Consider the following 27,688-nt stretch of genomic DNA (forward strand, 5'->3'; position numbering starts at 1 on the left):
CCAAAAAATCTTGGTGTTTCTCAAGGATATTGCTCTTAACCTTCTCCTAGTTATGAGAAGCAAAAGTTTGGGAGTCAAACAATCCTTAGTTCAACCCAAGTGTTGCCTGCCACTCACCAGCAGTGTGCCCATAAACAAGCTAATTTCTCACCCTTCAGTTTTCTCACATGATATAAAGGGATAGTATATGTACTAAGAGTTCTGTATATATACAGGGATACTATTTCATATGCATGCAATGTATATTTTACTTTATGTCTATTTTAAGTACCTAATTATATCTATAATATCTATTTTAAATATCTAATATCTATTTTACATTCACAGATGTAGACACTAGAGTTACAGGAGACAAGTGCCCCATGTAGTAGACCAAAAGTGCATAATAAAACAATGAGCATACTTACCTATGCCAATCTCATGCCTTTCTATCTTATACTTTCTACCACTAAATTCTCTCACAAATTTGAGTCCCACATCTCCAGCTGTTTGTTAGACATCCAAACAATTCAATTCAGCATTTTATAAACTGAACTCTTGTCCCAAACCCATTTTTCCTTCTTTTTATTAATGACACCAAGATTCTCCCAGGATCGGGTCCTCAGTCATGACCTACTGACCATCATTTATAACATAACCCTCTGAGATGGCCCACAGATCCAATCCCTGGACTGTGTCCACTGTGCCTCAGGAGAGGACTCCTGCTCCCCTTGAACTCCCATTCTCACTACCATATCCTCAACTATGTGCTGTGTGACCTCTCACCTGGTCTGTTATCCCTCTACTTTCTACTTGCTAACCTGCTGCCAGATTAACCTTCCTGAAGCAGTTTACCTAAAAACCTTGAGAGGCCCTGGTACCCATAAAATGAAATCCACAAGTCCTATGGTGACATTCCCAACTTCCCCACACCTGGCCCAAATCTCTTTCCAATCACATCTCATGTCACTTGCCCGTGTTCCAACCGAAGCTGCATTCCCAGAACACACACCTACTCTCTGTGCTTCTCTGATTACATGATTTCCCCATACCTGAAATGTCCTCTTAAAACATTTTCACCTGTTCAAACTCCATTAAAACCTATGCAAACCACCTAGTCAGGAAACGTTCCAGATTCCTCACAGTCAGACATAAATTCTCCTCTAAAGTCTTGGCAGTTTTATCTGCATCTGAGAGAGCTTATTCTCCATGACATCCTGCAGTTACTGCCGGACAGATCTTTTCCCTGCTGCACTCACTGCCTTCACTTCCCTCAAATCTCACACCACATCTGACTCCATGCAGGTGCTCATCACAAATGTAGTGCATCAATCCATAAGAAGTATATTTTGTCAAGAACAAAACTTATGGGGGCACCTGGGTAGCTCAGTTGGTTAAGCGTCTGCCTTCGGCTCAGGTCATGATCTCAGGGTTGTGGGATTGAGTCCTGCACTGGGCTCCCTGCTCAATGGGGAGTCTGCTTCTCCCTCTCCCTAAACTCCTCCCCCGCAGCTCGTGCTCACTTGTGCTCTCTCTCAAATAAATAAATAAAATATCTTTTAAAAAGCAAAAAAGAACAAACTTATGAAAAATTCACACATAAATTCTAAGGTACAATCCCAATTTGAAAATCCATGGGAATTTCTCAGCATCCTTTTCCACCTGGGAAATGCAATTTTCTGGTTTGCACGGGAAGAAAGACCTTGATAATATTTTTGGCCCATGAACACTTCTTTTAAAACAACATCTTAATGTATTGTGTGGGAATGAGGCCAAAACATGTGGATTAAGTTTCCTATAGAGTACATACGGGTCTTATGTAAACAGCAAAGAGGCTAGGATAAAATGTGACCTCCAAGGCAGATTAACTTGGGTCTTTTTCTAACTCTAAAATTAATCTAGAGCTTTCTTGCTTTAATTATATGCTGAAAGTTTCCTCTTCTGCTTTAGTGACTTTCCTGGTCAGAGTCAACATTTTTCAAATTCCTAGGATGAAAAAATAAGTAACTGAGGAAAAGAAAAGGCCTTCCTTCTATTGTCACTCTCCCTTCCGTCTGCTCTCCTTTGTAGATACTATCTAGGCCTCTTCATTCCCTCTCTCACTGCCCCTGCTTTTTGCGCCCCCTATCTCTTATAATTCTTTCCTCCCCCAGAAGACTCTTCTTTTTAGTCCTTCTATCCTCCTTCCTCTCTTTCTCATTTTGTTCTCAAACATTTCCTAAGAGGAACCATATCCCTCCCTCACCACATTCAAGTCAAACACGAGATCTTTGGGTGGTAAACATGGATCAGTTGCCAAGGAAACCTGAGGCTCCTATGGGTACATGCATCCATGTGAAGTTTCTCTGCCCAACCACTCTCATCAGCAGAAATATCCTTCCTCATAGCAGAGCCTGGACTCTGAAGTGGAGTCCAGCTGAGCAGGAATAAAGAGCTGGGAGTGAAAGTAGACAAGGATGAAATTTGAGAGAAAAGAAGAGGAAATGGGGAAATTAAGTTCTCAGAAATATGAACTAATCCAAGCTAACAGCTCCCCACCCCCAGCAACCCTGTGCTTCCAAATCTAAACCCACGCACTTAATGAAGAATCTGAAACTCAATATCTCACTTGCCTCCTCCTTGATAGGAAAGTCAGTGCTTTAATTCACATTGGCTATGCATTCACAGCATTATCTAGCATAGTCACAGAAAGGCAGAGGGGAAAACAGAAAGCCCTCTCCTTAGCTCTATAAAGCTTCATCTCTGAGAGAGGGTTTGGTTTCATCTGTCATCACTATTATAATTGCCTCAGCAATGCCACTTGGAAATTCCTATAGGATGTGTTAACAAGGTGAAAGCAGCACCATCTACTTCCCAAGTAGAAAAATCATGGACTTATCTTCTCAGCTTCAAATAAGAAAACAGAAAGCTGCAGCATTTGATGGCAATCCTTTCATCCAAGAGCAAGATCCAGAGCTAGTATTTTCACAAATAAACTGCACAGAAGTTCCCTAATTGGGATTTAATCTAATGATAGCCATACCACTAAACATTGTTCCAAAGCTTGTGGGTCTATTTATTTTTTTCTTCTTAAAGATTTCTTTATTTATTGGAGAAAGAGAGAGAGAGAAAGCAAGTGAGCAGGTTGAGGGTGGGGGGCAAAGGGAGAGAGAATCTGAAGCAGACTCCACACTGAGCACAGAGCACAATGTGGGGCTAGATCCCATGATCCTGAGATCATGACCTGAGCCAACACCAAAGGTTGGACACTTAACCAGCTGTGCCACCCAGGTGCCCCTAATTATTTCTTCATCTAAAAATGTTTATTAGCCATCTTTCCTTAAAATTATCTGGATAGCTTAGGGCACCACTTCCTATCTAAAAACAAACAAACAAGCAAACAAAAAAACTTCTTATAACAATGAGCAAGCTACTTTCACTATAATGGACAAGAAAATCTCTGGCCAGATCTCATACTTAACTCTTCAGTGGGAACCACTCTTCACACAAGCCAGAACTGCTCTAGCAAACAGCAAATGCAACAAGGCTCTTGCTCTGCCTTGCTCATAGAGACTATACCTCTGTTGTTTCTTTCTTTCCCACTCCTCTGACCCTCCTTAAAATTTACTGAGTTCATTAATTCATCCAATAAACATTAACTCAATGCTTAATATGTACCAGGTATTATTCTAAGTATAAAAAACTATCTCTGTCCTCAAGTATCTGGCAGGGAAAAATAGATAACTATGACAATAAATAAATTATATAGCATGCTAGACAGGGACAAATACTATGGGATGCAAGTCCCAAAATAGGGCTCCACCTCCCAGACTGTGAGCTGCTTTCCATCAGGGACTGTATTGTTCATCTTCGCAGCCTAGCACCTCATACACGCTTGGCATATAGTGCAATCTCAGTTGAAAACAAGCAAACAAACAAACAAACAACAAACCTCTAATAAACAAATGAGTAACCAAGCATTTTAACAGTTCTCAAATTTCCTATCTTAAAAGAAGTGAGTAAAATTATAAGCAAGGTCCTGAACTATAATGATAATGAGAAAAAAACTACATAAAAGTTCTTGAAAGAATCTATTGTATTTTGAAGACTCTTATAGTCCCCTAATCATAGAGAAACAAGTAAAAAGCTGTGTCACTAAAGAGATTATTCATTTTAAACCAAAATTTTTAACTTGGGGTTCCCAGATTCAGGGATGCATGTGACTCCCCGGAAATTGTTAGCACCATATGGGACATAAGGGGGAGTTACAAGTGTGTTTTTCTAGGGAGAGTGTGACACAGATTGGCAAAAATATTTTCCCTGTGTTACAGAAATAGAATTTGAGAAATCCAAGGATAGGACTGAAGGTTGCAAAGAATCTAAACAGTCCAATATTATATTGTAGATAATCATTTGCATCTGGGTAAATGCTTAAACCAATGAGATAACAGACGACCAGGTAAACTTCAGATTTACGGAAATCCAGTGGAAGACCGAAGCTCAATGGGAACATCTCAGAACCAAACTCTTTATTATAATAATAACAAAACCATTTAAAGGTAGTGGGGAATCTTATAGTTTTGTATGGAGATAAAGCCAAAAAACGGGAAAGGAAAAACAAAGAGAGTTTACCTTTTCATGGTTTTCAATTAAGATTTCCACCACGATGTTCTGAAACTTCAAATCCATGATGGCAGCGACAGTTTCCTCCTGTGGCCTCATCAGAGTTGGTCCAAACACCACTCCTAGATTTGCCACAGTCATGAGGTTCTGCTTGGAGTGATTTGAAACACTGATATGGAAGAGGTGGGGAAAGAAAGTCTCCAGTCAAAAGAGAGCCAATAGCTGGGGAATATATGATCTTCTGCTAACTCTTTACTTCCTTAAAAACAAGGAGTCAAGATATTCAACTGTCCTCAATGTCTGCTTCTGAAATAATAGGATCTGACAAGACCCTAGGAGGTGATGAAGCCCCTGCCTACCTTCCTACTATTCCTCTGTTCTTGATGCTTGGCTGTAACCACAATGGCTTCCTTAATAATTCCATGTTTATGCTAGGTTTGTACCCCTCGAAGATCTTCTTTTACCATTTCCCTCTACTTTTAGTATCCTCTTTTTCCCTAGACTATTATATCCCTGGCTTCCAGTAATGACCAGACTATATAGTACCTCTGTTAGAATTAGCTACATAGGGATCCCTGGGTGGCGCAGCGGTTTAGCACCTGCCTTTGGCCCAGGGCGTGATCCTGGAGACCCGGGATCGAATCCCACGTCGGGCTCCAGGTGCGTGGAGCCTGCTTCTCCCTCTGCCTATGTCTCTGCCTCTCTCTCTCTCTCTCTGTGTGTGACTATCATAAATAAATAAAAATAAAAAAATTTAAAAAAAAAAAGAATTAGCTACATAGAACTTGGTCAGAGCACCCATATTCACCTCTTTGGCCCAATTCACTGTGCAGTGACCAACCTATACAATTGTTCTCAGAAGCCCTGACACTTAATTCAGGTCTCAGTTCAAAGGTCTCACCCTTAAGATACCTTCCATAATAACCCTCTTCATAGTCCCATAGCCAATATACATTCTCTAACCCCTCATTGTAGCTTGTTTTTTTTAACCACTTATTACCTGAAAATATTTTGTATTTTTATTTGTAATCTGTTTATGATCTTTTCCCTTTTAGAAAGAAGGGACTTCATGAAAGTAAGGAATTCATCTATCTTGTTTGACTATGTATCCACTAGCACCTAAAAAAGGCATTCTGTAAATATGTGTTGGCTAAATGAATGAATGGCTACACTAGTAGTAGGACATTTTGGAGGATGTAATATCCTCTGACTTTCAGTTTCTTTTTATGTAAAACAAAAACATAATAAATAATATAATTGAATTTAAAACATTCTAAAACAGCATTCCTCACCTTCCTCTTACCTCTAAAATTCTGCAATTACAGTGATTTAAGTGATTTGAAGAAAGGGCTAATTTCTCCATGAAATTATTACATTTTGCTTGCTTTTTAAAGAAGGAGTAAAAAGACTAGAATGGATCCTATGAAATAACTACCTATTACTGGATTAAACTAATTTAAAGACCATGTTCAAATTTAGAGTTAGGTAGGTGTGAAACTAGGCTAAATTCACTAACAGACTTATAATCACATTTCCAGAATCTGTGTACAGGGAAGTGGATAATATTCTCTTCTTTTACTTCCAATCAAACCCCAAGTTGCTGGCAGTGATGTTAAGCAAATAATTATACTACTTCACGAAAGCATCATATTTCAATGCTCTTGTCCAAAACATACAGAGTGAGTCAACTGTCCAGCCTGGCTTTCCAGGCGTGGTCCTGGTATTGTGTAGAGAGCCCCACTTCCAACCGTTACGAATCCAAGAACCCTGCATGGCACCCAGAGAAAAGCAAAGAAAGTAGGAGAGAAAGAGGCTTACTTTGTTAAGTGTTTCACCAAAATATCCAACATTTCTTTATTTTTCTCTGGCAGTTTGTGTACCAAGAAATGGATAGCATTAACACGAGATTCTGGGCTTCCACTTTCTTTAAAGAAAAAAGAAAAAAATAGATTACTCAGAATCAAATACAGTCCTAAAAATCAACCATTACAACAGTTCATCTGTTCAATATCTTTAAACAGAGAATTTAAATGTATTTTGTCACTTTTCAAAAAAAAGGTGGGGGACCTATCTTTTGCTATATTCCTTAGTCCTCTGTACCTCTCCTATGAGATACTTTCAGTGTGAATGCAACAAGTGCCTTCCCCTAGGATGATATTTAACAACAGAGGTCTACTACAGCTTCTCCTTCCTGCACACTACAGTTCAAGTCTGCTCATCATTTGCAGAGTCACATCACTGACACTGCCCTATGATGGAATGCAAATAAAATATGGGCAAATAGGTTCTTCCCTCTTAGGTTGAGTTTTATTCCCCCAAAAGGACAAACTGAAATTCTAATCCCTGAGTGTCTCAGAACATGACTGTTTTAAAATGCACCTGGGATTTGTTGTAATCAGGTATGGTAAGACACGCAGACATGGAAATGACTGAGTTGAAGGAAGAGGTTTATAACCACAGTCCCTAGAAACAGGAGGCATGGTATGCCAGGGTCAGTCAAGAAGCAGAGAAAAGAGGAGAAAAATGTGGGCAAGAGGCTTTATTGTGCCTTCCATGTGAAAAAACAGGCGAGGCAGAGTAAGCCGGTTTAGGATTGGTTGGTTTGAATTATTTTAGCAGGCTCTGGGGCACAGGGGCTGTGTCAGGCATCAGGTACCTGGCCCTGAGGTGATCAGGGCAGAAGAATATTGACATGGAGCGTAAGAGCCCAAAAGACAGAGTAAAAGTGAGAAAATGGGCTCTGGATTGGTTGGCACATGGAAAGTATGTTCAGTTTACTACCTCAAGGACTTGGTTAGCCCCAGGAAGGGCAGCCTCCCCAGGGTCAATAAGGCTCCAGATGTCAAAACATTAGAATAAAAAGCCATGCTTAACATAATGACCTTACTTGGGAATAAGGTCATTGCTGAAGCCATCAGTTAAGACGAGATCATACTGGAGTAGGGTGGTCCCTTAATCTAGTATGTCTGGTGCCCTTATAAGAAAACAAAGACACAAAGAGAAAATGGCCATGTGAATGTGAATATAGACACAGGAATATATCATGTGACAATGGAGGCAGAGATAGGAGTGGTGTGTTTACAAACCAGGAAATGCCAAGGACTGCCGGGAACCACCATATGCTGGAAGGGGTATGGAAAAGCCTTCCCTGGAACTTAGAGGTCGGCCCTGCCAACCTACACCTTGATTTTGGACTTCCATTCTCTAGAACTGTGAGTAAATGAATGAATGAATTTACTAATTTATTTACTTATTTATTTATTGACTGATTGGTAGATTGATTAATTCATGAAAGCCATCCAGCCACCCTAGGTGAATGAATACATTCACTTTCCCCCTTAGACTCTGGAATAAATTCTCTATGGCTCTTATTAACAAACGATGTGCCCAAATTCCCTTTCTCATGTTCTCGACAGAAAATATCAAACACATCAATAAAATGCTTGCTATTGAGAATTCCATTAAAGTTTTCAGTAGTGTCAAAGAAGCGACTAATGAGAATCCTGTGATCAGTTAAGGCAGTAGAAAGAATGGTAGAGACTGCTTGGAGGCTCATGGAGAGCTGGAAGGAGAAGCTGAAGAGGAGTTTCATGTAAGGGAGAGCATTTGAGTTGGGTCTTGAAGAACAGATAATTCAAAGAAAGGGAGAACTGGGGAGGAAGGGGCACACTCCAGATTCTGCAAACAGTAGGAGAAAATGCACGGCCTAGGCAGAGAGAACACCTCAAGCATATGGGAAGTCCGAGGCCAAACTCTAGTTTGTAAGCGCTAAATGGAAGAATCTGTCCTTACTGTTGGCTTTGAAATCAGTCATGGTAAAAAAGGCTGGGAAGAGATATGAATAGAGTTAAATTTGGGGAAGATACATCTGACATTTTTTTATTCCAAGGCTATCTTTAAGTTGTAAATATTCATTAAGCTGTATGCTTATTATTGGTGCACATTTCTATTATGTTTCAACAAAAAGTTCACTTACATTAAGTTACCTATAATAAATCTCACCCTGAGGCTAGTAAATTTTAGATTTAATCTTTTCAGAATTTTGCTTCCTTTTTTTCATAATGAAATGTGCAAACAAGACTATCTCATTTAATATGCTATGGATATCTCTCCATAGTAAAAGGAACACCACAGCATCGATTCTATGAACATTTAAGTTGCTTTCAGTGACTGTACAGATAAATCTGTTCCAGTTTACACTTCCAATAGTAATGTTTTAGAGTGAGGAATGAGATCTCACAACACAGGAAACAGCTGTTGCTAAAGAAAAAAGAAAGCAAAAGGGCTAAGAAATGAAAAGGAACCTGATAAAGCAGAATATAAATAATCAAATCATATTACATAATAAAAATTCTTAGATTGGGGGCACCTCGGTGGCTCAGTTGGTTAAGCATCTGCTTTCAGGGGATCCCTGGGTGGCGCAGCGGTTTGGCGCCTGCCTTTGGCCCAGGGCGCGATCCTGGAAACCCGGGATCGAATCCCACATCGGGCTCCCGGTGCATGGAGCCTGCTTCTCCCTCTGCCTGTGTCTCTGCCTCTCTCTCTCTCTCTCTGTGACTATCATAAATAAATAAAAAATTAAAAAAAAAAAAAAAAAAGCATCTGCTTTCAGCTCAGGTCATGATCCCAAGGTCCTGGGATTGAGCCCCACAGTGCACTCCCTGCTCAGCAGGAAGCCTGCTTCTCCCTCTCCCTCTCTGCCTCTCCCCCAACTCGTGCTTGTTCTCTCTCTCTCTCTAACAAAATCTTTTTTTAAAAAAAACTCTTAGATACAGACTAATTTTGTCACTGAAAACAAAAGTACAACTATCTAAAGAGTTAGGTGAGGAATATCACTCAGCCATAAAATAGATGAGATCCCACCATTTGCAAGAACACAGACGGACCTAGAGGGGTGAAATAAGTCAGAAAAAAACAAATACTGTATGATTTCACTTAAATGTGTAATCTAAAAAACAAAAACAAACAAAAAACTCAGACTCATAAATACAGAAAACAAGCAGGTGGTTATAGAGGGAAGGGAGAGGGTAGGGTTAAGTGGGGGAAGGGGTGTGGAAGGTACAAGCTTCCCGTTATAGAATGAGTAAGTCATAGGGATGAAAGGCACAGCATAAGGAATATAGGCCATGATATCATAATAACACTATATGGTGATAGACGGTGGCTACACTTGCGATGAATATAGCATAACAAATAGACTTGTCAAATCACTATGTTGTATATTTGAAACTAATGTAACATTGTGTGTCAATACTTCAAATACAAAACTTCAAAAAACCTCATAAATCAGGTGATAAATTGTAATCAAGTTTTTTATCTGGAGTTAAAACCAAGATAATACCTCATTAAATCAAAGCTGGAGAAAAATGAAAGAAATTTTTAAAAACTAACATTTTCAATTCACAGCTTTAATTTTAAAAATAAAATTAAAGTAGGGGAAAAAATTATAGGCAGGACTCTGAAAAATTCCAAAGGAATGAAAGGATAACTGCCTATGATAAGAATTACATACATTCAAAAACTGAAAATTTTCTAAAACTTTGCACTAAAACGCTAGTTCTAACTCATGTTATCTATCTTGTCATTAGTAGGATCTTTCTCCAAAGAAAACCTAATTTTCATATTTGGGGATTTATTACTTTTTCAGAAACACAAGCCAGAGAAATCATTTCCCACCCTCTAAGGTTAAAGTTCTTCATTTCTAAAAATAGTAGAATCGGTTTTGAAAAACAGAGTCAAAGCCTTCCACTTCCTTCTCTGAGTGCCTCTACGACACCTATCTTCATTTGAAATCACACAGGCATTTTTTTGAAGCCTGTTTCTTCCTTCTTTCAAAAAGAAGAATATTTGGAAATAAGATTTTTTTCTTTTTTAAGATTTATTTATTTATTTATTTATTTATTTATTTATTTATTCATTCATTCATTCATTCATTTATTTATTTATTTGAGAAAGAGAGAGAGCAGGGGCAGGTGGGCAGAGGGAGGGAGAGAGAATCTCCAGTAGGCTCCCCACTTAGCACAGAGTCAGACTCAGGGCTCGATCCCAGGACCTGAGATCATGATCTGAGCCCAAATCAAGAGTCGGGCACGTAACCAATGAGCAACTCAGGCACCCCTGGAAGTAAGGCTTTTAAAGTAAAGCTACTTTTTTCTCCATTTTGTTTTGACATTAATCATAAATCTCTACTAAATAGTCATTTCCATGTAGCTGCAACATAATAGTAACTTTAAGTTACTCAAAAAAAACTTTCTAAATGATAAATTACATAATGAGATAAATTATCTTCAGTTGCTTATGCTATATGCATTTCATTGTTTTAATTTCTATAAATTATATAATTAAAAGCATAACTTTTTTAAAATCTAGGATACTGAATTAATCATGATGCCAAGTTACTAACATACACTAGGGAATTAGGAGTTTACTATAAAAGAGAAAAATCATTTTTTATTGTGAAACTAGAAATCAGCAACCACAACGCTTAATGTATGTGCTTATGATGCCGCGCCAACTAACGGAGACTGAAAAAGATATGATTGTGGCTTACTGCAGCTTATCAGAGATACTTGGACAGATAAATATTAAATTATTTCAATATTTAAATGTCATAAGCCATTAGTACTCTAATTTTAGAAAAGCATTAGCAGTAAATACCCAAACACTTCCCAAGGTGCTTCACCCAACAGACATTAAATATTCGAGTTCTTCTTCTTTTTTTATTTATTTATTCATGAGAGGAAAAGAGAGAGGATGGCAGAGGCAGAGGGAGAGGTAGGCTCCCCAAAGAGCAGGGAGCCTGATGTGGGACTCAGTCCCAGGATCCTGAGATCTTGACCCCAGCTAAAGGCAGACGCTTAACTGACTGAGCCACTCAGGTGCTTCTGCGGGAGCACAAGTTCAAGTTCTTCTGTGGGAGATCCTACCCAATGGGAAATGAATCTATCCAGCTGTGCCCTGTATCCCCTGATAGTTTTATTTTTCATCATGACTTAAGAACGTCATGATTATGATTTTGCTTCCCAGGTAACCTGACTACAGAAAGAAACATACAGAACATAGCAAGCAAGTGTCCTTGTTCAGAAGAAAAATATTTTTTAAGACGCCATAAGAGGCATCCAGGCTTTGGCAGTCATTCTCAAACTAAGCTTAATGGAAGTCCAATCCTGAATGAGTACAATTTTTATCAATATGATCTACCAAGGACACTGACCTTGAACTGCAACATTCTCAGGGGTAATAAATGCCATAGAAAAACACATCCAGGTAGACACCTAATAGACTTCTCCAGATGGGCACAATCTTTTGCATTCTTGCACAGGCCACGTAAACCGTGTTTTCATCTTAGGAATTTTTATACTAAAAGATCATTATAGGGTTACATAGGTGGTTCAGTGGGCTAAGCATCTGCCTTCAGCTCAGGTCATGATCCCAGGGTTCTTGGATCGAGCCCCATGTCTAGCTCCCTGCTCAGTGGGGAGTTTGCTTTTCCCTCTCCCTCTGCTCCCCCCCACTTGTGCACTCTCGCTCTCTCTCAAATAAATAAAATGTCTTTAAAAATTAAATAAAAGCTCATTTTATTTTCTCACAAGATGGATGGTGTGAAGTAATAAGAAACATATATTGGTCTCTGCTTCTGATTCTTGGCAGAGAGAACCTAAAAGCCTTTAGAGCCATAGGAGTACCAGAGAATCTTCTATTCTAATATTTAGTCTTTGATCCTAGATCCTGACACAAAGCTCCATCAACCTCCATAATTTTGTGAGTGGTCAGAGTGTCTGACACTGAGCTCCTAAGTCCTTTGGAATTTCCTGGGTGATAAGACCATCTTTTGTTCTAATGAGGTGATTTCTGGTGGACTCCTAGATGGGGCTGGTCACCAGACAGACCAAGCCATAATTAGAAGTTCAGAATTTTCAGCCCCACCTCCCACTCTCTAAAGTGGGAGAGAGAATTCATAATCCATCATGCCTTCATAATGACACCTCCATAAAAATAGTAGAGTCCGGTGAACTTCAGAGCGGGTGAACACATCTACATGCCAAGGAGGTGGCACCCAACTCCACAGGGACAGAAGCTTCTATACTCAAGACACTTCTGGATCTCACCTAATGTATGTATCTCTCTATCTGGCTCTTCATCTGTATCCCCTATCACATCCTTCATCATATAATAAGCTGGGAAAAACAACTTTGTATTTCCCTGAGTTCTGTGAGCCATTTATCGTACCTAAGGTGGGAGTTGTGAAACTGATTTCTAGTGGGTTAGGTAGAAGTCCTGAAGACAACCTGGACCCCACAACTGGTGTCTGGAGTGAGGGCCATCTTGTAGGACTGAGCTTTTGCCCTGCGGGACCTGATGCTAATTTCATGCAGGTAGAATCAGAACTGAATTGAATTGTATGACACTTGGCTGGTGTCGCAGAATTGGTTAGTGTGGGGGGAAAAAACCCAGACAGCTGGTGACCAAAGGTGTCAGAAATCAAGTATTGTGTGTGAGAGTAAAGGAGAAACAAAGGAATGGTTTTCCTAGACAGATGGACTCTACTTCCCTTCAGCAATTTTAGTTAACTCTCTCAGCTGAGAGGGTTTAAGTTAACTCTCTTAATTTTCAAAAAAAAAAATTATAATAATAATAATTTCCCAATGCATTTAACACTGAATAGTCAGTATTTTTTAAGAATTAAGAGCAAAAAATATTTGCCTTTTGTGGTATCAAAAAATAAAATTCATATTTATATTAGGCAGTCCGGAAATTAACCGATGGGTTCTCTACAGAAGCCATTGGAGAAGAAACCAAGGAGAGAAAATAAAGGGACCCAGGAGTAACCTTCAGAACTCTCAGCAGGGGGAGCAAAAGAGACCATCTCAACAGCCCAGGACAGATGGAAACCACAACATGACCGAAAGGAATAAAAAATTCTTATCCATGCTCATATGAGAGGCAGTAACAAAGATTGGCAATGCTTGATAATTTTAGCAGGCAGTTCTGCTAACAGACATTTTTGCACAACAAGGCCATCTCTGCCGTTGTTAATGGAAAATGATAGCCTGACCACAATTCTAATTTCCCAACAATATTGAAAAGGGAAGACTAATTCTGGCCACCTGACTTCTGTAACTGTTTTTATGCAATACTTGCAAGTATATGTGCAAGAGATTAGAGAATTTGCTTCTACACTCTTTCCTAAGAGAGGCACAGTGAGTACCGAGAGGGGTACTCACAGAGATTCAAATAAAAAATTAAAGTCCACATTGGGAATACTGGATACACCAGCTTAACAGATGTACTTTTTCTCATTAAATAAGGTAACTACAGGTCCCGTTCCAACAGCAGCTCCACTTGGGTGCAAATACATGCCAATGATTACAGTAGCTATAGTATTTCTTTGGAACAGGCCTGTTATTCAAATCATTGTTGGAGACTCTATTACAACATCCCCAGAAATTGGGAGGCAAAACACAAAAGGCCCCAGTCTAGCAGGTGATGATACTGTTTATATTTACGCAATCTCTTCTACTACATTGCAAGGACAGCCGCAACAAACTCTTTAAACTCACTTCCTACCACCACAGACTTCATTAATAAGTTCCTACCTCTTACAAAGACTTTATCTGGTAAAAAGCATTGACGTTAGAATTTCAAACACAAGGACTTCCATTGTAAGGCGTGATAATCATAATGACACGAACTTGTGATCACTTAAAACCTCACTCCATAATCACTTTATCTTTCTCCAACTCTCAAATGATTCTAGATTAAAACTGGCACTCTTCTGCTTTTTCCAGTCTCTAAGGCGAACAACATGAAACAACTGTCCTCCAAAGAGAGTTCAATTTCTCTTTCCCTAGTTTGCCAAAAATGCCACAGGGAAGGAATCAAAACAACTAAGCCTTTGCTTGAGTTTTTGCCAAGAAAATTTTCCCCCACTTCCTTGATCACATAAACTCTCAAAAAAAAAAAAAATCCTCTTCCACATAAAAACAGGAGTGAGTAGAACCATATTTTTTGCCTTTTCCAAAGGCCTATTTTATAGGTACAGTCTAGTTGGGCCTACACATTGCTTTTCTCTGTAACACACTGGCTGCAGCAAAGACCTCACAAGAAGATAACATTCAAAGCAATGTTCGGGCAGCAGTACCATGGGCCCAAAGGGATTGCTCTAAATTTTTCAAGAGATTAAACTATGGAATACATCCAAGGGGGAAGAATTAAAATAAAAAAAAAAAGAAAAAAGAAATGAAAATACAATTATAGCTACTGTCAGTGCACCTGTGAAAACCAATCCCTCAGGTTTTAGCCAGTGGAGCTAGGGTTTTGAATTTTAAATAAAGATCCCTATAACCTGGCAAGTTACTTAACATGTCTCAACTTTCATATCCTTAACTATTAAATACCTCACACCCATGTACTTCAGAAGACTGATGATCAAACACCATGTGTCAAACACAGAAACTGAGGTGTATGAATAATAGAGAGAAAACAGACAGCTTCAAATGAGTAGGACTCACGAAAAATTTAATCACAAATTAAAATTCTACCAACTATAGGCCTTTTTTTTTTAGGCCTTTTTTATTTAATATTTTACCACATATAATTCACTATCAGATACTGTGTGGGCTTCTAGCATTATCTCAATATCATCCTTCTGCCTGTAATTTCCAACTAAATATCTATGTCAAGCCATTTCCAACCTGTTAATCTCTCCAAATCTGTGAATCTTCCCAACCTTCTGCAAGTTAAATACTTCTGTGTTCCCAAAGCATCTTGCTCATGCCATTATTATATGTTTTATGGAATAATGGGAGGTGTATGAGCCCCAATACTTTCTGAAAAATGGACTCCAGAGGGCAGAAATCCTTCACAGCTCCATGTACCCAGCAATCTACCAGTGACTAGCACACAGTAGGCAATAAAAAAATGTGAATGAATGAATGAATGAATGAATATATTAATAGTCTCTAAAAGAGGAAAGAAATCAAACATCTTCTCAAGTGACTTCTATCTTTAACACAGATTACAAGAGCATTAAGTTAGATTTTTCAAGCAGAAATTTTAGTTTAAACACACTGTCAACGACCCAACTGTCTCTGTGCCTCTACATAATACTTACTGGCTGGAACAATGAAATCTCCATGTAACTCATAGGTCATAAGAGGTTCTGGAAGACTCCTGTATGAAAAGGACAGTTCAGAATTACCAAACACATCACTGCTCTTTGTGCTCAACTGTTATAAGAGATTATAAATATAATGTGCAATTCTAGGCTAATGTGTAAAACTTTCCCTAGGAAATCTTTTACATATCAAAAAGATCTATAAATCAAATGGATTACTTTACTATCTGTACCAGGCACTACCAAAGCTTAAGCAGCCACAAATCCCTATCAGATCTAATTACATATTTCATAATCTTGGAAAGTACCTTTACAAACATCTGAATTTATATATAAAACTTCCTTCTGTACTAACTCATTTAAAGTCAAACATTCTATCTAACCAAATATAAGTATATAGTTTTGAAAATCATCTCTAGGATATTAATTGAAGATGCTACAAAAAAAAATTAAAACCTTTAAACAAATATCCTCTCCGCTTACATATCTCTACTATAGAAATATGATATCCATTTTTGGTTTATGCCTATGAAACATTAAAAGAGATATGAAATAAAATTGATAATAATGTGAAAAATACCCAAATAATTTTAATCTTCTACCAAGCAGATTACACAAATGGTAGTGTATTTTATCCTGTGGTCAACAGAATACTACATTTCAGTCAATCTTTATACGTATCTTAAATTTTAAAAAACCAGATCTCCAATCTCTGTAAAAACACTTAAAGAACGCTTAGACAAGTATCAATCTGCACAGTCTTTCTGGAGGGCAATCTGGCAAGATATTAAAAGTCGTTAAGAGGTTTATATTGTGTAACCCAGAATTCCTCTTCAAATGCTTAAGAAAAAAAATTAAAGACACAAAAAAAATTAAGGCATATACAAAAGCCAAGAAGAAATGTGGGGATAAAGAAGTTTATTTACTATTGATAAAGAGGACAATTAATCAACAAGACATAATAATCCTAAATGTTAATGTATTTAATAGTAACAGGAGTTTCAAAAATACATGAAGCAAATATTGATGCAACTATAAGAAGAAACAGACAAATCCACAACCATGGCTGGAGATTTAAATACTTCTCTGTTGGAGTAATTGATGGAATAAGTAAACTAAAAAAATCAGGATACAGAGGATCTGAATAAAGCTATCAACTAATTTTACCTAATTGATATGTCCCTCACCTAAATGACACCCCATCCAAAAGGAATAGAAAACACATTCTTTCCCAGTGCATATGGAACATTTATCAAGATAAGCCATATTTTAGGCCATTGAACAAATCTCAATTTAAAGGGGTTTAATGTATACCAGCTATTTCTCTGATTACAATAAAAACTGAAGGGGGAATCTCTGGGTGGCTCAGCAGTTTAGCGCCTGCCTTCGGTCCAGGGCATGATCCTGGAGTCCCGGGATCAAGTCCCACATCAGGCTCCCTGCATGGAGCCTGCTTCTCCCTCTTCCTGTGTCTCTGCCTCTCTCTCGCCCTTTGTTTCTCATGAATAAATAAATAAAATGTTTTAAAAGAAACTGAAGTAAAAATTAATAACAGAAAGATATCTGGAAAACCCCAAAGAAAGAGAAACTAGAAAGTATTTTGAACCAAATGAAAATGAAAACACAACAGACTTTAAGGGATGTTACTAGTAAAGTAGTATTCAGTGGTAAATTTGTATCATTCAACACCTATATAAGAAGACAGGCCTTAAACCAAAGACTTCACTTTCTGTCTTGAAGAGTCAGAGAAAAAAAGAATAAATTAAACCCCAAATAAGCAAGGGAACAGAAATAAAATCAACAAGGTTCAAATTCAACAAGATAAACACACAAATAATACATCATGCCCTAGTTGGGTTTATCACACAAATGTAGTACTGCCTTAATATTAAAACAAAATCCATGTAATTTGCCACACTAGCAAACTAAAATAGAAAAACTGTATGGTCCACTCAATGGACAATTTAGAGGAGAAAAGAGAGCTTTTCCTTTTTCCTACAAGTGGTACTCGAATAATTAGGCATTCATATTCCAAAGCAAACTTGGATCCTAATCTCATATCTTACATAAAAATGAACTAAAAACAGATCACAGATCTAAAAGTATAACCTAAAACCATAAAACTTCTAGAAGAAAATATAAAAGAAAACCTTTGTGACTCTGGGTTAGGCAAAGATTTTTGGTATATCACCAAAAGTACAGTTAAAAAAAAGAAAGAATGATAAACTGGGACTTCATCAAAATTGATGCTATTTAAAAGATACTAGTAAAAGAAGGAAAAGACAAGCCATAGAATGAATAAAACATTTGCAAAACACGTATCTGAGAAAGGATGTATCCAAAATACATTTTAAAATTATCAAAATATAATAAGGAAACAAATAGTTGTTTTTTTTAATTGCATGAAATACACAGACATTTCACCCAAGAAGACACACAGATAGCAAATATGCACATAAAAAGTTTAAGATTATCAGTATTTATGGAAGTGAAAATTAAAAGCACGAGATACCACTACACACCTGTCTGAATGGCTAAAATGAAGACAACTGACCATATCAAGAGTTCACAAGAACTCTTGCACATTTCTGGGGAGAATGTAAAAAAATATAACCACTCTGGGGAAAAAAAAAAAAAAAACATTTCGTGGGCAGCCCTGGTGGTGCAGTGGTTTAGCGCCGCCTGCAGCCAAGGGCGTGATCCTGGAGACCCGGGATCGAGTCCCACGTCAGGCTCTCTGTATGGTGCCTGCTTCTCCCTCTGCCTGTGTCTCTGCCTCTCTCTCTCTGTCTCTGTCTCTATGAATAAATAAATAAAATCTTTAAAAAAAAAACAGTTTGTCAGTTTCCCAAAATGTTAAACATATATCCAATATACAATCTAGACAGACATTCCACTCTTAGGGCTTGACTCAAGAGAAATATGAGCTTGTTCACTCAAAGAATTTTTGGTAGCTTTATCTGTAATAGCCAGAAGCTACAAACAACCCAAATATCCATCAACCCAAATATTCATCAAGAGCTGAACAGATGTTTTAAAAAATCTGTAGTGTAGAGGCACTTGGGTGACTGACTCAGTTAAGCATCCAACTCTTGATTTGGGCTCAGGTCATGATCTCAGAGTCGTGAGATCGAGCTCTACATCAGGCTCAGTGTTCAGTGGGGAGTCAGCTTGAGATTCTCTCCCTCTTTTCTTGTCCCCCCACCCCCCGCTACATGTACTCTCTCTCTCTCACATAAATAAATCTTTTAAAAAAAAAGTCTGTGGTGTATCCATACAATGGAACACTGGTTAGCAACAAGGAGTGAACTACTGTACATGCTACAAAACAACGAGCCTCTAATTATGCTAAATGAAAGCACCCAGGTTTTTTTTAATTTTTTAAAAAAATTTTCCTTCCATTTATATGAAATTATAAGAAACGAAAATTAATGTACAGGGACAGAAAGCAGACCAGTGGTTGCCTAGGAATAAGAGAGTGGGAAGAGAAGGGTAGGAGAGAGGGATTCCCAAGGGGCATGAGGACACTGTGGGGGGTAGTGGTTAGGTTCAGTATCTTGATTACGGTAACTGCTTTACAGGTGTGTATGCACATGTCAATCTTATCACAATGTACACTATAAAAATATGTTGTTTATTACAGGTCCATTTCACTTCAATAAAGCTGTTTAAAAAATAAAACAGATGGAAAAATGTATTTACAGGTCATATTCCCTACATACAACTTAGGATACTGCAGAATACACACACAGACACAAAGACAACCGTAGACACATCAACTAAAACTTAAAGCCCTAGTGAAGAAAAGCTGTTCCTTATTTCCTCTCTCCCTCCCCTCCATCTCCTACGCTCTCATTTAAAGAAGAAAAATAAAATCAATTATACCACAGCCTAAATAAAAAGAAGTAAACCTTCGGGGTTTTTTGTTTCAAAATATGGATAAATGGAAAATGGCAAGGAAGGAAAATGAGGACTTAGCACAGAAGGAAAACTAAACAGTACTGAAAAAAAAAGTGGGGGGGGGGAGGCGGGGGTGTGTGTGTGGAAGAGAACAACCTAGAAAAGCCATAGAGAGCATTTCTTTTCTAGTAAAAATGAATTTGCATCGAAATACCTTCTACAAGCTACTTCGACCATTGCCATATGTCGGCTACTCAATACAGGATAAATAATAAGTATTAAATATTGTTGATGATAGGGAAGCAGTAATAAACATGACAAGTTCCCCACACAAAATGTATTATACTGAGTCACTGTGACTCTTAACTTGCCATCCAACATGTTTCGAGCTACCTCTCTGTGCCACCCCTTGGGATCTATGAATATAAATCATAATATTTATCTAAGCTAGCATTTTCCTCCTGAAAAGTTCCATTCCAATTTGCAGGCTTTAAAGTTTCCTCTAGGTAAAATCAGTTTACTAAAAACCTCAAAAATAGCTCATTTGCCCCCTCATGATGGGAAACCATCATAATGAACACATCGCTGGAAATCAAAATTATGTTCTGAATCGACAGGCAATCAATCAGAGAGTTGGTATCCAGCCCTCTAAAACACTAAAGTAGGGATCCCTGGGTGGCACAGCGGTTTAGCGCCTGCCTTTGGCCCAGGGCACGATCCTGGAGACCTGGGATCGAATCCCACATCGGCTCCTGGTGCATGGAGCCTGCTTCTCCCTCTGCCTGTGTCTCTGCCTCTCTTTCTCTCTCTCTCTCTCTCTGTGTGACTATCATAAATAAATAAAAAAAAATAAAAAAAATAAATAAAACACTAAAGTAAAGAATCTTTGCCTCAAGTTAGTAGAAAAAAAAGGAAGAGGCCATACATGTATTTGATGCGCATCTTTTCTTTATCTTTCTCTTAGTGTTTTAGGGATTTGGCTATTTCCCTTCTTACACCTCCAACCTCCCAACCAGTAAGATGACTAGGTTATTTGCAGTAAGAAGAATTCAGGAGCAACAGCTTTTTTGGTGAGAAAAACTATATTCAACTTTGTGCTATGGTACCCTAAGTGACAAAGCTAGGATTCCAACCCACACAGGCTTCCTCCAATCATGCTCTTGACCATCACACCATATTACTTCTTGTACTGAGAGAAATGCACATGCTCAGGCCATAACCAGATAGCCAAAATAAAAATTCAATTTTCTCTCATTTGGTGCATCACCAGAAAAAGTATTACTTAAAACCCTAATTACTGAATTTTTGTTGCTAAAAATAACACAGCGGAGAGAACAGCAACCTAACTTTCAAAATCTCCCAAGGCATCTGCCATTTTATGATAATCACTTTATCACATTCAGGCAGACTGTGTATATTGTTAGGAGTGAAGTTATATAATAATAGCATCTCATACTGTTGTTCTGTAGGCAATGTTTGCTTAAAAGCAGAATTCAAAAGATAAAGCAACGTAATGAGAGAAAAAGGCAGAAAAAGCACACAAGACCAGTAGTGATAAGGAACTAGCTTCAAAAAGTATCAAGAACCAAAAAGAAATTTTATGTATGGTAGTCAATAAAAAGATCCTCTAAGTTTATTAAACTACTTACCCCATCAGGAAAAAAAGGACTGTGTAGAACAGGGTGGGAAAAAAAACCACGACTGTTACAAAAGAATTGGATTTTTGCCTTTAGTTTCCCACCTTGATCAATCCCTTTAATTGTACTAGCCATGAGTTTACCAAACAGTAAAATGGGTTTAAAGCTACCTCCTGGAATGGCAGTACCCCTTGTTCATCAAGTTAATATATGCAAGCCATTATATTTTTTACATCTCTCTCCCATTCTTTCCTTCATCCATCTATTACAGGATTTCCCAATCTCAACACTACTGACATTCCATTCATTTGGGGGCAATGGTAGGTTGCCTCCTGCACTGTAGGATGTTCAGCAGCCCATCACTGGCCTCCACTCATCACATGCCAGTAGCACCTCCTTTCCAGCAACTGTGATAACCAACAATATTTCCAGATGTTGCCAAATATCACCTGGGGGATGCAAAATTTCCCTGTATCTGAGTGACATACAGTTCTAAATGTTAGAGATACTACAGTGAACAAGACATTTAAGATACCTATCTATCTTCAGGAAGCTTACATTCTAATCCCCAAGTGCGAGCTAAGGAGATTCGTTTTGTCCATAATTCACTATTAATCACTATTAGTGGCAGATAAGGAGGTAGACATTAACATATAGCTTTAGCATTAATTTTATCCCCTTATCAACTAGGGACAACAATAATGCACTTCGTAGTTCAATAAAAAATGTAAACAATGGTTAAAATTGTTTGTTTAAATAAAATATTCAATACTTATTAAAATTATCTTGTTTAAATACTCAAAAATAGGTAATACACATCTAAACTCACTGATAAATTTTAATCTCATTAAAAAAGTGGGACAACCAGGGGCACTGGGGTGCTTCAGTTGGTTAGGCATCTGACTCTGAAGTTCAGCTCAGGTCATGATCTCTGGGTTGAGGTTGAGTCCCATGTGGGGCTCCACATTCAGCAAGGAATCTGTTTGAGATTCCCCTTGTCCCTCTGCCCCTCCCCCTACTTGCACACACTCTCTAAAATAAATCTTTAAAAACAAATAAATGAAAAAGTGAGACTACCAGGTAACACAGGCCTCCTTACGTAATACAGAAAGAATTTAACACCACAACAATGTGTTCTTCAAATAAATCAACAAAAAAAAAACCTAACCTGAATATAATAAAGTCTACAGATTTAACTGCTAGTTTACAGGAAATATGGCTAGAGAAACATATTAAACGACACCATGACACAATCTGCCACATCTAAAACACAGAAATTTCTATGTAAGAATGACCCAGGTTGGAGCACGTGGGTGGCACAGTTGGTTGAGTGTCCAACTCTTGGTTTTGGCTCTGGTCATGATCTCAGAGTCATGAGATCAAGCAAAAGCCCCTCACTGAGCTCCATGCTCAGTGCAGAATCTGCTTAAAAGAGTCTTTCTCCCTCTCCCTCTGCCTCCCTCCTCTCTCTCTCTCTCTCTCTCTCTCATAAATAAATAAATCTTTAAAAAATAAAAAATAAATAGAAATGACTCAGGTTCATAAACAAACAAATAAAAATGCCGAGGGAAAGGAAAGCTTTGCAGAGGCAGGGTACTGTGCAGATTAAAAGTGTCTTAAAACATATCAATCAAATGAAATGTGTTGACATTATTCAAACCCTGTATGAATTTAAATAAATATGAAAAACCTTTTGAAAAAAATCAGTAAAAAATAAAACATAGACTGAGTCCTGGATGATATTAATTTTGTTGGGTATGATAATTATATTCTTTTTGTCTTTCTATATTGTCTTTTTTTAAAGTCCTTTTTGTAACATATGCTTAAATATTTAAGGGTACAGCAATATGATGTTTTAGAAAATCTTTCAAATATTATCCAAGACAAGTAGCAGGTAAGGGGACTGAAGAAATAAGAAGAGTAGAATGTTGATGACTGTAGAAATAGGATAATGGGGCCAGAGGAGTCAGTATACTAACCTCTCTGGTTTTACAGACTTGGAATTTTTCAAAGAGATGAACTGCTTAAAATATAAAATATATAATAGCAGTTCATTTTATGTGCTCATTCAAACCCAAATAATATATACCTGAAACACAATCCTATGAGTTGGTTAAAAAGAATCGATCCTGGGAAGCAAATGCCATTTGTCTGCCATACAAAAATCAAAAGTCCTCCAGAGCACCACAACATAAGAATTACAGTCATGATTTTTTTCTTTTTTTTTTTTTTTTACTTTTTTCACTCTCTATTGTTCTTCATCTGGCCTCAAGCTTTTTATCATTAAACTCCTTTATTTTTTATAAAAAGGGTAATGAGGGTAATGACCCATAGAGATGCTGAGCCCTATTCTAACTCTGGTCCTAAATATCTTCTATAATAAATGCAAAACTTAAGTTTATCTTAAAATATCAAGTAAACTTCTTTTCAAATAGCTTTGTATTTATGTGTTATCATCATAAGCTGCTAGGTTCAATGGTTTAAATTTAAACTAAAAAAAAAATCTTCATTTTAGCCCAAAACATAAACAAGATTCAATGAAGTCAACAAATAAATAGCCTTCTTCCTCACTGCTTCATAACACTTAATTCCTAAAACTCACATCAACAATAGACATCTATTTCAAAAACCAAGTCTATTCCTTGCAATTTACCAAACAAATCACATTTAACTACTACTTGCCACACTTTTGAAGACTCAGATCCCTCATAAACGTCCGCCTTTTTGGGGCGCCTGGGTAGCTCAGTAATTGAGCGTCTGCCATCGGCTCAGGTCGTGATCCCAGGGTCCTAGGATTGAGTGCCCCATGAGGGTCCCCACAGGGAGCTTGCTTCTCCCCCTGCCTATGTCTCTGCCTCTCTCTGTGTGTCTCTCATGAATAAATAAATATCTTTAAAAAAACATAAAATAAGTAAAAAGTCCCCTTTTTCATAAGGTTTAACTCAATGATTGAGATCTCTGGGCAGAGTTGGTGTTCACTTGTTAGATGCCCAAGAGCCCATGCTTCCTTCCTGTCACTGAGAGGAGCTTACCTCAAGTACTGTTTCAGGGCACTTGTTATTGTCTTCACTTCCCAATCTATGGAATTCTCCAGGTCCACCTCATTGCATGTTTTTACATCTAGTGAGCAAGCAAGCAAGAAAACAGTGATTAAAACCCAGAACACTCAACGTCCCTCTTGACTGGCTCACAAAGCTTCCATTTTTAAATGGCCAAACCACAAATAATTAATTCTGGGATTTCTTATAAAAACATACACAGTTTCTTCTAGTATAAGCTGTTTTCTATTATTAGACATGCCTAAGCAACTTCAGAAGATCTGTAGTAAAGATCAAAGGAAGAGGATAAGATGGGGCTGGGAGGAGGGAAGCTCTGGACATAATAGAGCATTTCAATATTCACAACTCAGAGCACATACATCCATGATGACTATAATGCTGATACTTATTACTATTATTAAAGACACTACTCAGGAGCTATGGCCTGGAGCATATGGCATTTGCAGTGCCTACATATTTTGCCATGTCTCAGGTGGCATTACTGTCATCACATTGCATTATGACAAGGGAAATAGTCAACACTGTTAATGGCAAAATGGCAACAAGTCAGTAGGAAGAAAGGACGATAAATGTTTCCACACTTCCAAGATCTGTACTCAACATATTATCTTTCTGAAGATTAATGCATTATCAACCAAAATATTATATGGTGATACATAAATTTAAATTCAACTTTCACATCAACATCACAATTTATACACTCATCTAATAAATATTTATTGGAAGCTTCTGTGTAACACTTCTGACATTCTTTCTAAATAAAACTAGTTTTCTTTGTCCTGGAAGTATTACTGATGTGTTTCTTCCAAATGTCCTTTCAGATAGCTAATAAGCTTTACAGAAAAATACATATGGGGTGCCTGGGTGGCTCAGTCAGTTGAGTGCCCAACTCTTGATGTTGGCTCAGGTCATGATCTCAGGGTCATGAGATTAAGCCCCACATCCAGCCCATGTAGGGCTTTGCACTTAGCGGGGAGTCTGCTTGTCCCTCTCTCTCTGCTTCTTCTGCTCATGCTCTCACTAAACAAAATCTTTTTTTAAAAAAAGAAAGAAAAATATGTGTGGTTAAACAAACTGGAGGAGAAGGGAGGTAGCAAATTCTGAGAAGGGAAAAGTGAGTGTTGGTTGAAATCAAAGGAAAGGATGGTGGGAAAGGAAAAGTCAAGCACTCTGGGTATGGTGGCACCTTTAATCTTTCTAAGGCAGGGCTACTGTAGCCAACTGTGGCTCAGCACCAGCACCCAGGAGGAGCGCAGCGTGTTATCACAAACCTGGGCTTAGATTTCCACCACCACCCTGAACAGCTACACCACCCAAAACAAGTCTATCCCAAATCTGTCTGAACTTCAGGTTTTCACCTGTACAATAAAGATCATGTAGAGGCTCTCACAGAACCCTGAAGAGCAGCAAAGCAAATCAGGAATGTGTTCAGATTCCCATAAGTTGTTTAAAGGAGTAGGTAATTACCACTGTTCAGTCACTAAAAGTATCGTGGTTCCTACTCAAAGGGAGCAAATGGGTTATGATGAAGGATATTAAACAATCAATAGAAACCTGCCTGGTTTTCTGTACTCTCATCATCCAAAGGAAAAAAAAAAAAAAAACTCAGACATTCCTGGAAGAGATTTTATTTCTCCCTCACTCCAGAATGATGTTTCAACTAAGACCCAAGACAACTAGTCATTTCAGACTTTTCCCCTCCCTTACACTGTATTTGTCTATACAGGGGAGGAAACATCTTGTTAGTATTTTCTCTTGAAAGGCACTAAAAAGAAAAGCCTGTCAGCACAGGACCACTGCATGCAGTCAGGCACGCCACTTAAAAAGCTTTGGGCTTGGGCATGAGGAAGGAGAGATGGCAACTCAATGTTATTCTCAAACTTTCTGAAAATAAAGGAAAAACAGGAAGTGATGTTCCACAGCCATAACATCATACATATGAAGTCAATTACTCAAAAGTCTGGAGACTTTTTAAAGCACTTCAACAGTTCTTGATTACAGCAACTGACAGCAACATGCAATAAACTACAACAATGGCAATTGACACTGATTACATTTTGATCAGTTCCTACAATTCAGAACTCATTTGTTACTGAGCTTGTCAGACAAGCCACAGATACATTCAAGAAATCAAATTAAGCACCCTGATTAAAGGTGCAATCCTTTATAACTAGGACTAAATAATTCTGTTCTAAAGGCTTTGCCAACCAATTACTTCAGTAACTGAATATTCTCTCTCATTAAATCAATTATTTAAATCTCATTTTAACATACAAGTCAGATAACATTTTCAATCAACTTGCTACTGGCAAATCAGCATTTTAAAATCAGGAGGCTTCTGAAGGAAATCTTTTATTTTCATCTTTCTACCAAATAATCAGTCTATATTTTGAGAAAAATATTCGTTCTATGGAAAAAAATAAGCCATCCTTTGAATTCATGAAATAAAAAGTAGCTGTCATATCAGAAGCTAATGACTACATAGCGCCTATGGTACTAATCCTCTATTAAATTTTTCACTGTTTTCAAATAACTCAATCATCCCTAGCAGTTCTTTACAATCAGTGGATGCACTGGGACCAGGTAAATTTGCTAATAACTTATTTGGGATTCAAACTTAAAAACATAGCTGAGTTCAATCAGAATATAGGTTCTACTGTAAATGAGGAAGGAATTTTGCTTCCTTTCTGACCAAGGGACAACACCCTTACAGATTAGTTAACACTCTAACAAGCACAGATACAAACAGCTGACTTTTTATTTGGGTTAATGTTTCATAATTATGTAACCAGTGTTCTTTTTTTTGAAACTGGACATTTTCAGCCCCACCTAAACACAAAGTGCTGACACCCTTCTGAATATTGACTAAAAATACTTGCCAGAGCACACTGATTGAATGCATTTTGAGAATATACTTTATAATCCAAAATCAGAATTTTTTCACCTACATTACTTTTCCCCCCATCTATATTTAAAAAGCTGTCCTGCAAATAAACAAGGTAATTATTTTTTAAAGTTAAACTGCTAACTCAGTTTTATTTCTTGTTTTCTATGTTTCTGTCTAAAAATAAAATCACCCAGCCTGTTTTACAAGTTAAATTTGGAAATAACTACCAAATTCACCAACACACAGAAGCTACTACCACATTTTCTCACAATTCCCCCTCCCTGCTCTGATGTTTTCATTCTTGGTGGGGAGGGAGAAGAATATCAACGATTCTAACTCATTTTAGTTCTAACCTACCAATAATTGTTGTCATTAATCTGTTACATTCTCACCCCACTTACTAAAAATCCATGACTCACCCAAAGACACCTCATCTGATATTTCTCCCTTCCTTCCCCAAGTGCTCCAAGTCTCTATTTAAACAAATAAACAACTTTTACAAAACTAT

At 37.8% G+C, this 27,688-nt stretch overlaps 1 protein-coding gene across 1 annotated transcript in view; it reads right to left on the bottom strand.

Moving 5' to 3' along the window:
- The window catches only part of ARHGAP10 (Rho GTPase activating protein 10), a 310,929-nt gene that overhangs the window by 91,950 nt on the left and 191,291 nt on the right, over nt 1-27,688 (bottom strand). Inside the window, 4 exon segments of the mRNA XM_055336297.1 lie at nt 4,591-4,750; nt 6,400-6,505; nt 15,695-15,753; nt 24,267-24,354. Coding sequence (XP_055192272.1) covers nt 4,591-4,750; nt 6,400-6,505; nt 15,695-15,753; nt 24,267-24,354 — 413 coding nt within the window.

This window comes from Nyctereutes procyonoides, unplaced genomic scaffold, assembly GCF_905146905.1.
Source record: "Nyctereutes procyonoides isolate TBG_1078 unplaced genomic scaffold, NYPRO_anot_genome, whole genome shotgun sequence".
NCBI lineage: Eukaryota > Metazoa > Chordata > Mammalia > Carnivora > Canidae > Nyctereutes > Nyctereutes procyonoides.